This window comes from Alexandromys fortis, unplaced genomic scaffold (assembly GCF_014885135.2).
Source record: "Alexandromys fortis isolate MF-2015 unplaced genomic scaffold, M_Fortis_MF-2015_v1.1 scaffold_51, whole genome shotgun sequence".
NCBI lineage: Eukaryota > Metazoa > Chordata > Mammalia > Rodentia > Cricetidae > Alexandromys > Alexandromys fortis.
Genome location: NW_026067925.1, coordinates 9314018 through 9331736, shown reverse-complemented (window position 1 = coordinate 9331736; position 17719 = coordinate 9314018). Strand labels below are relative to the sequence as shown.

Below are 17719 nucleotides of genomic sequence, written 5' to 3'. Positions count from 1 at the left end.
TGTTTGAGACAGTCTTACTATGTAACCTTGCTTGGCCTAGAACTCACTAAGTAGACCAGGCTAGCCTCTACCTCACAGAGATCTGCCTGCCCCTGCCTTCCAAGTACTGGGTTAAAGGCACACACCTCCACAGCTAGTGGGTCTGTACTTTTCTATGTATATAAAGATTATTTTAAGAAAAATTGAAGTATTTTTGATCTTGTATGTTTCTTACTCCTTTATTGTAAAGTACATACATATTTCATTAATTCTCTTTATTCTTTTTCTTATGTCTGAATTATTTAGATGTAGATACATAGTACAGCTAACATGTAGTATACCTTCTTGTTTAAAAGTTGAAAACAATTGTAAAAAGATGTTTTAATTGTACCAATTGTCTACATACCAAAGTATATAATAGTTGCTAGCAGTAGGAAGATAAATGTGGTTTTAGGTCCTAAACCTGGAACAAGTGGCTAACGGAGGTGACTGTTTATGTCAAGGCAGACCTGGCTGCCAGGTTCTCCCAGCATCCCTCAGTTCCTACCTGTTACAGAGTGTGGCTGGCATACAAGACTCATCTTCTACCCTAAACTTCTTGGGACCAGGAGTTGGGCCCTTCCTTACATAATCCAGCCACGTGGTTATCTACCTTTGTTCTCCTGGCTCTCCCTTTTCCCCTCTGCACTCTCTGTCATTGCACTGCTCAGGGTCAGTTCACTCTGGACTCCCCCAAATGTCCTTGCCTCTGGCTATGCTCTCCCCTTTATCTACAGTAAACCTCCTTCTCCACACCTAGGAGCACTCACATCCTTCCTTCTTCATTTCTTTTTTTTTCATTGGATCATTTTATGCTTTCTTTGAACGTCTTCAAGTCTAGTGAGGCAGTTTATTCTAAGCAGACAGTATAAAGTAATAATCCAGCAATTACATGAGAAATTAGAGAACCCTTAGATCCTGCCTATGGATATTAGGCTTTTATAATGGGTGTTGATAGATGAAGAAAGCATTTCTGCTACTTTACGACATATTTTTTGTAGGATGGATAATGGAAGGCTGAAGGTAATGTAGAAATTGTCAGTGAGAAAGTAAAATGATAGATGGAATATCGGTATTTAGAATGCTTTACTAGGTTTATTATATAGCTTTCTCAAGCTGAAATAATTGATTAACATTTATGGAGTTTTAAAAAAATATTTTATGCTCATTGGTGCTTTGCCTCCATGTATGCTTCTGTGAGTGTGTCAAATCCCCTGAAACTGGAGTTACAGATGTTTTTTGAAGTGCCATGTGGGTACTAGGAGTTAAACCTGGTTTCTCTGGAAGAATAGCCTTAACCATTGAACCATTTTCCATCCCCTTGTTTATGGATTTTTTTAAAAATTTATTTATTATGTATATAGTGTTCTGGGCACCAGATCTCATTATAGATGGGTGTGAGCCATCATGTGGTTGCTGGGAATTGAACTTAGGACCTCCAGAACAGCAGTCAGTTCTTTTAACCTCTGAGCCATTTCTCCAGCCCTGTTTATGGATTTTTAAGAACAGAAATGTTGCTCTACTGATTTAAATTTCTCTCTTTAATTTTCATGTTTGGCAATAAATGGTGGTGGTGGTGGTGTGTGTGGTGTGTGTGTGTGTGTGTGTGTGAGAGAGAGAGAGAGAGAGAGAGAGAGAGAGAGAGAGAGAGAATTTGTTTTGTGTTCTAATATACTAATGTTTCATATGAATAACAAACTCTTGATTTGAAAGGCATGGCACTAAAACAACTTGAATAGGACATTGTTTTGCTATTTTAGACCGAATCCAACTGTGTAGCTAACTTTAAATCTTCTTACTGCCTCAGATTCCAGAGTGCTGACATTTTAGGTCTTACTCAAGTATTCTGTTTCTGACTTCTGAGTTGGAATTTTAGGCAGGCCATCAAACCCACCTCAATCAATCTTTGATTCTGAGGACCCAAACTTCAGTCCTCACACTTGGGAGGCAAGTGCTTTAACCATTGAACCATCTCCTCAGCCCTAATATAACATATTTTTTTTAAAACACATTAAAACAAAGGTACGTTGTTATAATTACACTTGAGAGATAGTGGTATTTGGATTTTCAATATTTGTGTTTGGGTGTAGATGTGCTCTCAAGCCTGCTAGTCTGTAACATAGGAAGATAAGAGGACCCTGTGGGATCGGTTCTTTCCTTCAGGCAGGCTAGCATGGTTGGGTGACAGGCATCTCTACTATCTTGCTAGCCCTGTGTAAACAGCTTTTAAATGTCATTTCAAATAATACATGTTAAAACTTTGTATTTAATTCTATGTAATAAGACTCATGGTGTAAGCAGTTTATTTTAAACTTATTAAAACTTACAGTAAAGTTGCGTGTAGTTTTGAATTTCAAAAATCAATTTCAAACTCTCATTATTTAGATATTTTGCTGTCCTATGTTATTTTTGATAGAGGCTTCTGAGTAAGCAACTTATTTGAAATATAGTGAACTATTGTACAGAGAGAAAGAAGGGCACAGACAGTATAGGGTTCTCGTGGAAAAGGAGCCAGCTGACCTGTGTAACTAGGACACTCCTGAATTTTGATGAGCTGACCTGAATGGGTGTATGTATATTCAGAGGTTTGGGTTTTTTTTTTTTTTTTTATGTGTATGTGTGAGTGTCTATATATGTGTGCATAGTTGCCCATGGAGGCCCACAGAAGGCGTCAGGTCCCTTGGAGCTGGACTTCCAGGCAGTTGTGAACTTCCTGATTTGGGTTTTAGGAATCTAACCTGGGTCCTCTGGAAGAGCACCCAGTGTTTTTAACCATGGAGCCTTCTCTTCAACCCTATATTCAGAGTTTTGACTTAAGGAATGTCTTTGGAAACTGTGCTATCCAGTAAGACCCTGTCTCAAAAAACATTTTCTTTGTTTCAATTCTTTTTTTTTTTTTTAAAGATTTATTTATTTATTTCGTTTACAGTGTTCTGTCTGCATGTGTGCCTGCAGGCCAGAAGAGGGTGCCAGATTTCATTACAGATGGTTGTGAGCCACCATGTGGTTGCTGGGAATTGAACTCAGGACCTCTGGGAGAACAATCTGTGCTCTTAACCTCTGAGCCTCTCTTCAGCCCTTTTGTTTCAATTCTTGCTGAAAAGTAGGCAAATTGATTTTTCTTAAGTGCACACGCACACTTTGGAGTTAGCATAGCGTATATATTATAAAACAAGAATAGTGCCACGGACCGGCTCAGGGGAGCCACTCAGACCGTGGGAGAAGCAGGGTCTTGGTAACAGGAAGGCACAAGTTCAGTGAATGACAGACAGACACAACACACAAGGGAGTGATTGGTATCTGCTGCGATTTTACTCAATTCATGTTTTCATTATATAGTATTCAAACAAAGAACGAATCAGAAGGTCATGTATCATTGGTTGGCACAGTATGAAAGCTTCTTTTAGTCACATCAGCAATATTTAAGAAAAGCATATTATCAGGGACAGGTGCTAGACATAAAACATCCTTAGAAGAGGAAATCTTGTCCTTGGGAATGTAAACCTCAGACAAGTGGTTTCATCTTAAGAATAGAAAGTTTCTGTCTCATCGCTATCATGGCCTTTCCTCTTTCTAGCCCTTTCTTTATCTCATCTAGTGACCTACTCGGTTCTCTGCACCTGCTGAAGTATACTTTTTAGTACCTTCTTATGCAGCAGTCACTATGGGGGTTGGTATCTAGCAAGCCTATCCATAAAGTTCAAAGTATAACACTCTTTGTCCATCAACATTAACCCATCTATTCCCTTGCTCATCATACACCCCATGTATGACAAGGTTTCTGCTGTAGTCTTATACATTCCCATACTTTGCTTCCCTATCCCAGAGCTGTTCCTGAAGAGATAATCCTTATCTTGTAGATATATAGAATATCATTATTATAAAAGAAATTGAGCAAAACCCATATCCCGCATAGCCAGCTAATCGAGAAACCCGTCTATGCCTCAAGGGCAGCCAATACCGGGCTGTCTGCCATTGACCTCCAGGAAGCCTAGTCCCATGGGACACGTAGCTCCCATCTGGCATAATGACATATGTCATGTCACATAGACGACACTGGAGTTGGTGTGGCAGAATAGAAAAATGAAAATTATGGGAAAGGGAACAGAAGTGTTACTGTTTCTGTTTCTTCTCTGAGTATGTGCTAAACTTCTCAACACTGAATACTCCTAAGCAATTAGTCATCAAACAAGAACAGTATCAGTGAAGATAGGAGGGGAAATTAGGAGGCTTCACGGACAGGCTTTGGAATCGGTTAATAAGAGTAAAAGGGAAGAGGTGTCAGAAGTTCTGTATTTCTATTGCAATTGAATAGATAATGCTGGCTGAAAGTCAACAGATGCTGCAGTAATAAAGTAAACATGCTACCACTGCAAATGTGTTGTCTTCTCTGAGTGTATACTTGACACCTTGAAGTGACAATGGGCTGAAAGGCATGAAAGGTGGTTGATGGACAGGTCTTGATCTGTACTTAGGGAGGAGAACCCACAAAATGAATGAAGAGGCATAGCTTAGTGTTTAGAACATCAGGATATGACAAGATGGTAAATTATAGGCCCTTGAGCATCTAGTTGAGTTGACTCCTAAAGTTTCTTCAACTAGAAACGGTCTGTAGTTCCTTGGTTAAAAATAAAGGAAAAATAAAAATAAAATCATGGTGAACAGAGGGGCCTGTACAGTGTATAAATGATCTGCAATTTATCTATTGTTTGCAGTCATTTTTCTTCTTTTTTGAAAAGTAAGTGATAAAAAAGTACATTTGAAGCTATAAGTTGAACGATAATTACCTTCTGGTAGCAAAGGAGAGTAAGCTAAACACACACACACACACACACACAACTCTAGATTAATTACATGAGTGAGATGTAGATGATGTTGGGTTTTCTCATATATGGCTATAACTACACAGTGCTCCATTTCTTGAGATAGAAGATTTTCTTTTATTAAACCTTTTTGTTTCAAAACAAAATTTGAAATAATGCTGTGAAAGTGTTTTCATAATGCAATATTAGCCTAGTAGGGAGGGCACACACCATGAATCCCAGCACTCAGGAGGCAGAGGCAGGTGGATCTCTGAGTTTGCGGCCATCCTAATCTACAAAGCAAGTTCCAGGATTGCCAGGACCTACACAGAGAAGCTCTGTTTTGAAAAGCAAAAAAGCAGCCATAAAGTGCCTATTGTTTTTCATGTCTCTGAACAGTGCCCGCAATCTGGAATTTGGTTATTTAAAGTTAAAATATAAATTACATAATTTCCCCCTTTTCATTCCTCTCTGTAAGCCTTCAAACCCTCCATCCCCATTCCCTTTCAAATGCATGCCTTTTTTTTCCTTTAATTTTTATTTATTTCTTCCTTTTGAGACATGCCCCTTTAATATAGCCCTGGCAGTCCTGAGACTCATTTTGTAGACCAGGCTGACTTAGAATTTACAGAGATCCTCCTGCCTCTGCCTCCTGAGTTGTGAGGATTAAAGGTGTCACCACATAAATATATAAATATAACCTGAACAGTTTGTTTTAGGGATTTACATACCTCCCTCCATTCTAATCTTCATTTTCGAACAAACCTTCCCCTTTGGGTCAGGAAGGGCTGTGTGAATTCCACACCTTTAAATGCTGACCTTGAGCCCTGTCTCTCAAAGACCAGCTTTTCAGGAAGGCAAATCAAATCTCTGCCAGTCTAAGCAAACATTAGCTCCTTTAATCCTTAAAAATACAAAATGCTGAGATGAACAGCGTTCCCCTTACAAATTACCTTAAGACAATAATAATAATAGAAAACACTAATTTCTTTTAAAGCCCAAATGTCCTGAGGGCCTGCTGTAGTAGTAATATGTAATACTAAGACCATAGAGTGATATGGATCAAAACTAGAAAGACTGTGATTTCTATTACAGAGTTCCTCGCTTAAAGTGTTTTTGTTTTCTTGTTTTTAAAAAAGAAAGAAATCAAATTATAGAAATAGTAAAGGCAGGTGGCAAAGCCTGAAGGGTTTTTGTTTCAGAAATTACATTAAGAGACAAGTGAGCATCTGCAACAAGATCAAAGGCCAAAGTAGTTGTTGAGGGTTATATTACTTTTAGAAACATAAAGATGTTAAAATTCTACATTCTTGATTAATTTTCATTGCTTTAGGTTTGTTTTCTTTTGCATTTCACCCAGGTTCCCTTAGCCCTAAGATTTTATTGTATGGCTTGCTTTAAAAAAAAAGTGTCTTTTCATAGATAAATGCTAGCATTTATTACCAGTGTTAAACTGGTGATACTGAATTTACCTGTATAATCAACCTCAGATTTAGTAACGAAAGAGTTAATGGCATCAGTAGTAAGCAGGAAGCTGTTAGCCTTATGCATATGATGTGATGAATAATTTAGTATCTTCGGGAAATGCAAGCTGCAGTAGAATTCTAGCAACCCTGCCAGAAGTAAATCAGTGTTGTACTCGTAACAGAAATAAGTCACCAGAAAGGAGGCTGAAAGATGACAAGTGCAGGGACATTGCTGGTAGTCCAGCTATGAGAAAGGCTCGGGAGTCTTGGTTGGGAGCAGTCTGCAGTGACAGTGGTGCCTGCATTCTGACTCTAGTCAGATGACTTTCTGCTGAGATGATTGCTCATGGGATGGGGCCGCTTCTTTGCTGTCAGAAACAGGATACTTTCTCAGGTTCTTCATGTGAGTTTTTAAATTGTCCTTCTGTTTTCCTCCCATTTAATATGGATTAAAGGGTAAAACCTGATAAGTAGGCATGTTTACTAATAAAGGTTCAGTGGAAGTCATATTTATAAACACCGATGGAAAAGACTTTTATTATAAAGGAGTATAAATTTAAAATGTAATTATTGTAATTTTTCTAAAATGTTTATTTCCTTTAGCATGGTCTCATTAGCTTGTTCAGCTTGTCTTCGTGTGCCTGTGGTTATGTTATTACTCTTAAATATTGTGCATGCATTCTTGATAGATGGTGGGTGGAAGTACTTAGCAAAGCTAGCATTATCAATTTTATTTTATTGCTCTTTGAAGTACCTACTGTATCTAATACTTTAATATTTAATTGGATTATGTTGTCTTGTTTAAGATGATGAAAAGTTATTTTTATTTATTGCTAATTACCATATTAAGATAAATCTTTGGGTATAGATTGGTTTGGTTCTGATTTTTACTTAGCAGGAGTTGTCTTATTTCAAGAATATACTAAAGTACTGTCTTGTTTGCTTTAATATGCTCGTCCTTAAACCAACATGTATTTAAGCCATTAATTGTTTTCTTAGGTAGTACCCATAAGAAAAGAAAATCTTTTCCTTGCTGAAAAGGGTTTTTCTGAGAAATTATTATGTACCATTTGCACGTTGTTAATAGTAAGAAAAGAATTTTCTCATCCCAGTTTTGGGTGTTGTCTTGATTGGATAAAGCATTCCTCTTTTCAGATATTACCACTTTCTCTTTGAGTTCTTCTTCCTAAAACGAATTTATGGACTTATTTCATTGATAAACTAAATTTTAATATAAGTCATTTAGGTTAATGGCTAGTTGTGGCCACTCAGAATTTTAGTAATTCATTTTCTCAAGTATGTTTTCATATCTAGGGAAATATAGTAAAGTGTCTCTCTGTAAATCTCATTGGTTATTGTTAAGTACAAAGTCATCTTAATTAAACTAATCTTAAGTATTTTCCCTGAATTTTTTTTGAATGTAGTTCTCCTAAATGGGAGGGTAGACCTCATGAAATTAATTCTATTGGCCATACATCTTAACTTTATACTTCATTTTCACTAACGTTTTAAAGAATACAGTCTTAAAATGCAGATTGCATTCTTTGATTGTATAACTCAGGAAATATTTAAGCTGTAAAATTATAAAGTTTCCAGAATGAGGATCTAGATAGGACGTATGTATGAATACATTTTGAACATTTCAAAGCACCTTTTAGTTAATGTGAAATTCTTCAGATGGCCCCATTGTCCTTCGAAGCTTCTAACACCGAGGTGTCTGTTGCAGCCCAGAGCAAGGTTACTGCTACCCAGGACAGCACTAATTTGCGATGTATTTTCTGTGGTAAGCAACATTATGTTTACATTACTTTTTCAAGCTGTGGTACATACGACTTGCACATTTCCATAACTTTTGTTTCCTAGGCCATAGTCTGGTTTGTGGTATCTGGGATATAAAGCAAGCTTCTGTTTTATGTTGTGATATTTGTTGTGGTTCATGTAGGTGGTTTTGAGTTGGCTTACTAGTGAGGAATTAGTTAGAAATAGGGTCTTAGAATTCTTTGTTTACCTCTTCCAATATAAATGAGAGAAGTTTTTTAAATTACAATTTACTTTGGGAACTGACATTCAGTTTAATGTAAAAGAAAAAGGTATGTGTATTTTTCATATGATTTGGATAATGTAAATGTATCTTATTTGAAAGGAGCTTTTTTTTTTTAACCTTGAATGAATTCTAGGTGTGCATGTTGTACAGACAGATGTAAGCTTATTTTTTAATAGGTTGGTTTCAGATGACAACCTCTTCTATAGTAGGTTTCTGTGGCTTAGAAGTGAATTTAGGCTTATAGATTGTTTTCTGTCATACTCACTCTCATAAACATACATGTGTGTACATACATGTATTATTTGCATGGTTAAATTAGGTATGTCATTTAGCCACGTAGGTTGGCTCTGATCAATCATTTATATATATATGTATATATATATATAAATTTTGCACAAGAAATTGTTTATATAGATAAGTATGTAGATACATATTATTGTTTGAATTCTTTCATTTGTTTGGTTCTGAATCCTCCCATTTTGAAAATCCAAGTTTCAAAAAATGTATTATTTGAACTTTTTATTGATTCACTTATACCTTTTGACTCATATCTTGACTAGCTAGATTATTTCGTGAGATAAAACTATAAGATGGTGTAAGCAAAAAAAAAATTGAATTGCTAGTTTAGTGTGTGTAACTTTATCCATGTGACCCAGAATTTTTAGTGTAGTTTCTCAATATTGTTGATATGTTTCCTTAAGGAAAATCCTCTTTAAGTTGATGTGCTTACTGGTTTAGACAAGCAATGCTATAAATAAGAAAAAAAAAAAAAGACAATTCTAATGTATCTCATGATCACCTAAGTTTATATTTTGATTTGCTCCAGCTGATGGTCACACCAGTGAGCACCTAGTTTATGACTTGTTATCAGTCTCTCCTCCCCTCTTCCAGACTCCAGCTTAGCACTGCAGATTGCTTCTAATCAATCAGTGACGTTGTTTCTGGTCGTGTCTTTTCTTAGGGGTTTCCTGGGCTTCTGTGAGCAATCACTGATACTTGGGTGGTTAGGACTCTCTTCAGTTCATTTTGAAAACGCATTACTATTGTAACTTTGTGCTTGAGATCCATGTGTAGAGTGATAGCTTACCCTGTTTTAAAGGGGGAAAAGTGATTTGACCTAATTAATAAAGGTGAATTTTTAAAACTTCTAAAATTACAGGTTAAAACAGATTTCCTTTATAACAGTCTTCAATTTGTGTACAATCTACAATCTGATTGCCAAGTTTAAGTTTGGTTGTATTGTATATAATAGCACCTACTTGTATTTTAGTCCTGTGTTTTTAAATGGTCTGTGGCTAAATGTGAAACTAGATTAACGAGAATTAAAATGGGGAGAGTAAGTGAAATGTACTTTAACCAAAACTCAATATTGAAGGCAAGGCTGAACTGCCATTCCTTTTGGAGAGGGGTTCATATCAGATTTCCATCATTTGTAGGATGCTTTTCAGCAACATTACCATATTGTCTTTATTAGGAACAGTAATTCACAAACTTTGCACCTTCTAGCTTGGACAAATTAGGACCCACCATTGTCTGGTTATAAAGCAAACCTTCAGGCAGTTGCCATTCCTCCCTGTGTGAGGACTAGAGCACTATCACTCATACCTGCTCCTTGGTGGTTTCTCTTTCCCCTTCAAAAGATAGCTGATAACCTCCATACCATGCATGTTAAAATATTGTCATTTGCCTACTGAGATGGTTATGAAAGTACCTATTTTATATTTTATGAGAACACAGATACTCATTTAGGAATATGGCCCGTTTGAAAAAACAATATACATCCCAGAAAATGCAGCCACTGATAGCCTTGCCTAACCTAGTTTCTGTTTTCTGTTGTTTGTGTGATACCTTTGATACAACTTACCAATTTTATAACCCATAAAAATGTAATTATGTACCTCTAGTTCATTATATATCTAGAATTTTTATCTAATAACTATAGTGTTTATAATTAAATTATGTTTAATTGCACATATATTTCATTATGCTAGTTTTTAATGCTAGTTTTTACAACTTGGCAATATTGATGAAGAAACAAAATAAGCAGATTAAATATAGATGACAAAAAAATGCCAAAGGGAGGGATTTTGAGAATGCCTGGGTAAACAAATGGCTTATTAGCAGAAAGCTACATAGCAAGGAATTGTAAGGGTTAGTCTTAGATCAAAATCCCCATTTTAAAGGGATCCCTTGAAATTCTTCTCATCTCATGTGCCAGGAATAAACTATAGTAAATTTCCTTACTCAGTTTGTTATAGTTTTGTTTTATTGATAGTATGTAAGTATATATAGCCCAGGGTGAGCCTGAACTCAGAATTCTCCTGTGGTTGCTGAGGTTACAGGCGTACACCACCACACTGGGCCCAGAGTTAGCTTTTTTTTTTTTAATGAATAAAAATCGTTTGATAATGTCAAAAGGTTAAATTGAAATTTTAACACCTTTGACTTGAATTTATAGATTTCAGCTAAAACATAGATTTAACTCATTAATAGGATCATTGAGATACAATGCGTTTTCTAGATGTGAGCATGCCAGATTACTGACTTACAGTTGTTCCATTATTTATACTGGCTGAAGTTTTAACTTAAACAGTCAAAGAGTATTTTTAAATGTAAGCCTTAATGGTCTTTAAGTTGGCCTTGCAAAATGCTTTGATTTTATAGTTTTAAAATTAAAGTACGGGCATATAGATTATACTCCCCCAATTTTATAGAATCCTAAATTTATCCTTCCAACTCCTATGTCTCTCTACCTTCTTCCGAAAGGATCTTTTCTCTCTAAAATAGTAAGCATTAGAGTATAGCACAGTATGACAGTTTTTTCAAAAAGTCATTGTGTTAATTTTCTAAACATTCTGTTTATTAGACAACAGTTATATTTTCATTTGTGTAAACATTTATGTGTGTATTTGACTTTGAGTTTAAAACGTGTTTTTGTTTTTTCTTGTTAAATTACATGGGGTTTATTTTATATTTGGTTTGCAAAGTAGTAGACTTATATCTAATGAAATATATTGCTGCAGTTGTCATTAATTTGTCATTAGAGGGCAAATTAAATGATTAATCTAAAAACATGTAAAGAGATGAAAAGTTTAGTAGGTAAGTTCAGATCATTTTCCTGTTTTCTACACCTGGGAGGTGCCAGTGCTGTATTACATCCTGATCAACTTCTGCTTCCAGTTGTGGTGCTGCCCCACGAGGATAAAATAGCTACTTTCATGATCTTCACTCACAGCTCACAGTAACATATCCTAATACACACAGCATTTATTTACTTACTTTTTTATAGTAGTGCTCTGCAAAACTAAGAATCCCTGCTAGGGGTTTTTGGTGGCACACTAGCAGTCAGAAACCCCTCAGAAAATGGGAGAAAACTTGTCATCACGTTCTTGCTTTACTGTTGTGGGTTTCAAGGTTGTTTTAGTTCAACCTTAGGTTAGTATCAGTCACTTAATTTTTATATCCAGTGGCAATAAGATTTCCCATAATTTAGTGATAGTCTAAGATGCTAAAGATGGTTCTACATTATATGTAGTTGTGGGAGTGGATGGTCAGTGCTTTCTCATGTTGGTGTGAACAGTCTTCCCCTTCCCCCCACCTTTCTTACCTCGAAAGTTGTTAAGATTACCTATAACATTAGAAATTGAGATAAATAGGTTAATACAGTGTATGGGAGTTTAGCAAATGTTTGTTTCTCTAGTAATAAAAATGCAATGCCATAAAACAAATGGCAGCTCATTTGGGCAGGTTTGATAAATGCATTAGCGTGCTCCAGTCTGGTAATGAGGTTCTCATGCTCTCTCTCTCCTGTTTTTCATTTCCAGTGTTCTATTTAGGTGAGTTTTTTAATTCTGATTTTTTCATTTAAGTTTTTCCTCTCCACCTCATGAACAATTTCCCCGAACAGAATGTCTCATTGTCTTAGAGAATGTCAAGCTCAGGTGCCTATTCAGGTGCTCATTGAACACTTGTTTTACTCCAGCTCTTCATATATAAATGTTTATTTTTTCCTTTATTGTTGGTGTTTCCATTTGTTTCAAGTAAGCCTTCTGAAAATGATGACAATATTATGTTGCAGTCTTTCATTTGCTGTGTGTTATGTAAAGCTTATATTTTATTTTGCTAGACAAAAAGAAGATGCATTTTTAATACGTGATGGTTTTATGTTGTTCTCATGGTTTAATTTCCTCCATCCAGCTAGGTAGAATGGTAGCACTCATCTGTAATGTTTCCCTCCCTTATAGGGCCAACATTGCCTAGACAAAATACACAACTACCTGCTCAAGTTCAAAATGGCCCATCCCAAGAAGAGTTGGAAATCCAGAGGAGGTGAGTCTGTACAATTACATTTCCTTCTTTGCAGCAGACCCAGAGGACACTAACAATACATTATGTCCTTCAGTTCTTTGAAATTAGGACTTCCATTTTATCTGCTTTTTTGTAAAAAGCGTACTTGTGATACATCTAAAAATACATTAAGTAGACTTAGAATATAATAGTGTCTGTTCCCTTCAATCAGCCTTATTCTGTTTTCAGTATCAGTGTGTGTCCCACATACATGTACCCACGCATGTAGAAGTCCAAGGGAAACATCAGGTATCTTCAATAGCTCTTTACATTTTTTCAAACAATCTTTCACTGAACCCAGAGCAAGCTGATTGATTGAGCTAGACTGGATTTTCTAGTAAACTGTAGGGATTGTCTTCCCCACCTCTGGGATTACGGACTGGATTTTATACCATGGACTGAATTTTTTTTTTTTTATGTGTGATGAGGATTATACTAGAAGTAGGCTTGAAATTTAATACATTTTCATCCCTAAAATCAAGTGGATAATACTTGATTTCAGAGTGGATTTTTCTGAATTAGCCAGCGTGTGTGTGTGTGTGTGCGCGCGCGCGCGCACACACACACACTCCCTCACCATTTCTGTAGGAAGTAGGAAGTCATCCAGAGAGTTTTACGTGGTTGAGAGCAGTAGTGCTCTTCTGGCACCCACGTGGCACCTGACAGCCATCTCTAACTTTGGTTCCGACAGGGTCCAGTATCTTCTTCTGGTCCCTCCATGCACTGCACAGGCATATACAGACAAAACACCCACTCATACATATAAAATAAAAATAGTATTGCTGTAGTCAAAGTGCTCTGACTTTATTATAGGGAGATTGGAAAATGAGGAGTAGCCAGAGTGAGTAGAGTCAGGGCTGGAGTATAGCTTAGGGATAGAGCTCATGGAGGTTCAGTCCTCCGTGCCAGCCTCCAAGAACATAGGAATTATGTCTATGTAGTCAATTTGTCTAGTTGAAAAATAGTGACGTATCAATTTGAAATGGCAAGAAGAAATATTTCTTATATTTTTGGTTGTGAACCTAGCCTTAAATGGCTGAGCCATCTCTCCAGCCCAAGAAGAAATGTTTCTAAGGTAGTTGCTGTATTTAGAAACGTGAAATAACTGCAAGAAATATTGAAAACTTAATTGATTCTGTGGGAAGAAACCAGCAGTGGTGAGCATTGGTAAGATGCATTGTAATGCTCTTTGACTTTTAAACTAGGCATTGCTTTTATAAGTTTATTTTTTTTGTAATCAGTATGAAATTAGTTGGCAAAATAAATGTTAAATGTTAAATATTAAACCTTGTTGATATAATACCTTTATTATACCGTGAGATAGTCTTTTACTCATGTGTCTGCCATTCATTAAATCAGTTTCTGGTTCTTACTCATTAATATTTGGCTACCTTGGCTATGATGGAGAAATATATTCTAAGAAACATGAGTCAGTCCTGTGCTCTCGACATAGAGGATAATTTAGTTAATATCTATAAATAGCTAGTAAATCATCACTACTAGCTGAAAGTTATAAAAGGGGGATAATAATCCCAGCAAGGAACTGAGGAACTGGAGTAATGAAAGTATACAGCACTCCCATTATCCTTCAGAGGCAGAATGGACCAAGAGTTGATCGGATTTTGTTGTAAGTATTGACTCTTGTCACAGGAGCTTTGTGGCTTTAAAACTCAATCGTCTTTTTAAAAGTCTTCCTCCTCCTCCTCCTCTTTTTTAACTAATAGATTAAATGCCCACATTTTACAATAAAAAGTATTTGTGTTCACCATATGTGGTAGTGTATACCTTTGATCCCAGCATTTTGGAGATAGAAGTTAGTGGGTCAGTGTGAGTTCAGAGCTCGCTGGGGCTACATATTGCTACCCTGTCTTGAATTGAAATCTATATTTACACAACTACCATTCAAGGTAATGATGAATAAAATATATCTTGACATTTTATTTATATTTTACATGCTTCACAAGACTGTGTCTTAAGTAAACTTAAACTAAGTGTATGTTTGTATGTGTGTGTATGTGTGTGTATATATATATTGATTTCATTGTGGGCCAGTTCTTTCAGTATCTGTTTGCATTTGGGGCCTGTTGTTTTGGAGGATAACACTTCAGTGATAGAAGAAAACTATATATTTTTACTCGATACATTAAAATACTTTAATGGCCATAATAGTATTCATTTATATTTATTTCTGGAAAAGGTATATAATTGTTTCTTCTGAAACATTCAAATTATTTAAAATGTATGGCTAATTCAAAGAAAACAAACTTTTTGGAATTTTCTCCCCGGCCTGGAACTCAGACACGTGTGTTGTAGTAAAATCTACTAATGGCAGGTAATAGCAATTGATGTATATGACCTCTAGGAAGAAGGGCTATACCAACTTTCAGTATGCAAGCTAGTAGTAATGATCCTGAGGAAAGCAAGCTTCAAAATTTTGGAAACAACTAAAAAGATTTAGGGATGTCTTACTATATAGATTAAAACATTATAGGCAGATTTGTAAGTCCTTCAGTTGAGGTAGGAATTATTCATGCTCACCAAGGATTTGTAAGGCAGAAAATTTGTGCTTCACACTGTTTTTCATCTACATATACATAGTCATCTTCTCAGTGAGCAGGCTTTCTTCAAACAGCAGTCTCTTGAAGGTGTATCATCAGCTTATTTGAGTTATCTATCAGCAAATTTGAAAGTATTCCCCAGTATTGCACTTTTTTCCTTAGACATTCTTAACTTTTATAGAAAGCCTTTAGAGATTGACAGGTAGAACAATCTTCTGAAGTCAATACATTGTCATTATAAATGTCTGTATTCAATGCTGCTTCCAGATTCCCCACATCCATACCTATCTTACCTTTAATGACCACCAACCATTACTTACTCTGTGTGTTGAAAGCATTGTGTTGCTTAGAGAAACAGATATTAACAGCTTTTTTTTTTTTTTTTAATGCCCAGCAATCAGAATGGGTATAGATTGCTGTCAGAATACTTTGTAGCTCAGCTAGGGACAGTGTTTATATAATGCTAGTATTACCCTGAATGTTCCTGAATATTGATTTAGCCAAGTTATTTCTTACGGCTCTGTGTGTGTGTGTGTGTGTGTGTGTGTGTGATGGTTGTTGTGGAAGGCTTTTGCCATTAAAAATGGAAATCAATCAGCTAAAATGGGAAATGGGTAAGGAAGTGTTAAGATGGTAAGCTAATGTTTGTTCTGTTGTAAGCTTGATATATACATATATGGTTTTGAGATAAATGAAAAGAGAAGCACAAAATGTAAACATCCTAAAACCTAATATTTTTTTCAAATTAGCAGTGGTCACTTTTTTTAAAAAAAAAAAAATTTATTTTCATGCATGTGAGTGTTTTGCCTCAAGGCCAGAAAAGGGTGTTGGATCTTCTGGAGCTGGAGTTACAGAAGTGAGAATCAAACCCAGGGCATCTGAAAGAGCAGCTAGTACTCAAACACTGAGCCATATCCCTAGCCCTTAGTTAAAATTTTAATACAAACCTCACTGGAGTTTGTTTATTATATATACATTATTGAAAAAAATATCTTTTCTGTCTCTAGTTTTTAAATTTATTTTGTATACAGTGTTGTACCTGTACACCAGGCTAATTATATCCTGCACTGGAGACCACTCAAACTTTTTTTTTTATAAATATATATTTATTTAAATATATTTTATAATGGTTGTTCTCTCCCCCCGCCCCCCCACAGGGTTTCTCTGTAGCTTTGAGCCTGTCCTGGAACTAGCTCTTGTAAACCAGGCTGGCCTTGAACTCACAGAGATCCGCCTGCCTCTGCCTCCCAGTGCTGGGATTAAAGGTGTGAGCCACCACCGCCCAGCTACCGCTCAAACTCTTAAGGGCTAAGCAGTGCTGTCCATATGCTCGTGGAAGTTAAAGAGGTTAGACTAAGGGTTTGTGGTAATTTTTCCAGTGTGCATTGTGTCAGAAAAAGCAGATTTCAGAGTTGTGGTGAGATGATACTGATTTGACTGAATGTCAAAATCTATGGGTGTGTTATTATAAAACAAAAGGTCTAGATGTATATACCAAAATGTTAATTATAGTTATCTATAGACATGAAATTTTAGTGATTTATAGTTTATTTCTTACTTAACTGGGTTTATTTTCTAGTCACCAAATGTTTCTTCAGGTATAGCTACTATCATTGTTTTTCCTGAAGCTGTAACTTGTGCAGTTAAAAATGTTACATTTTTAAGAAAAAGATTACATTTTAAAATTATTTCATCATCTGATTAATATAATGATTTGGTGATTATAGTGGGAGGTTTATTCTCAAAAGCTGTGTTGATTGAGCCCATGTGGCTCTTGAGAGGTTAGTTCCATTGGTATAAAATACAAGGTGTCTGTAAGGAGCCTGCTTTTGTGTGGAAGTAGTGACCACGGGTTTTAGTTTTATTTATTCAATTTTTAATTTCAGGCAGCTGCAAGAACAGCAGCGACAGAAGGATCTGGAGAGGGAGAGGCTGGAGAGAGAAAGAATGGAGAGGGAAAGGCTGGAGAGAGAACGACTAGAAAGAGAGAGGCTAGAGAGGGAGCGCCTGGAACAAGAGCAGCTGGAGCGGCAGAGGCAGGAAAGGGAGCACATGGAGCGCCTGGAAAGGGAGCGGCTGGAGCGCCTGGAGAGGGAGCGGCAAGACCGAGAGCGCCTGGAGCAGCTGGAGCGCGAGCAAGTCGAGTGGGAGCGAGAGCGAGAGCGCAGAGTGTCCAATGCTGGTAAGAGTCTGCAGACTTATGTCTCCTGCACCTGAGCTGGGCAAGGATCTGTGCAGCCGAGAATTGTGATACTTCACATGTGCGTGCTGGGGAATAAGCAGTGCAGTTTGGAGTTAGGATAAGTACTTAGCAATTATTGCTTCAGTGTTTGTTTTATTGCTTAGAAACTAAAAGAAAGCTCTTGGGAATTTTTGTTTTGCCATTTTAATTCTTTTCGCTGCCTTAAAATTCAGCTATAAAGTGTGAATGTTTTTATGCAAAGGTTTTTTTTTTATAATGATCTTGGAAGATATTTCCCTTGT

General features: G+C 36.4%; 1 protein-coding gene across 1 annotated transcript in view; it reads left to right on the top strand.

Moving 5' to 3' along the window:
- The window catches only part of Enah (ENAH actin regulator), a 120990-nt gene that overhangs the window by 69378 nt on the left and 33893 nt on the right, over positions 1–17719 (top strand). The window contains exons 4-6 of the mRNA XM_050142812.1: positions 8013–8069; positions 12575–12659; positions 17122–17417. Coding sequence (XP_049998769.1) covers positions 8013–8069; positions 12575–12659; positions 17122–17417 — 438 coding nt within the window. The remainder of the gene's footprint in view (positions 1–8012; positions 8070–12574; positions 12660–17121; positions 17418–17719) is intronic.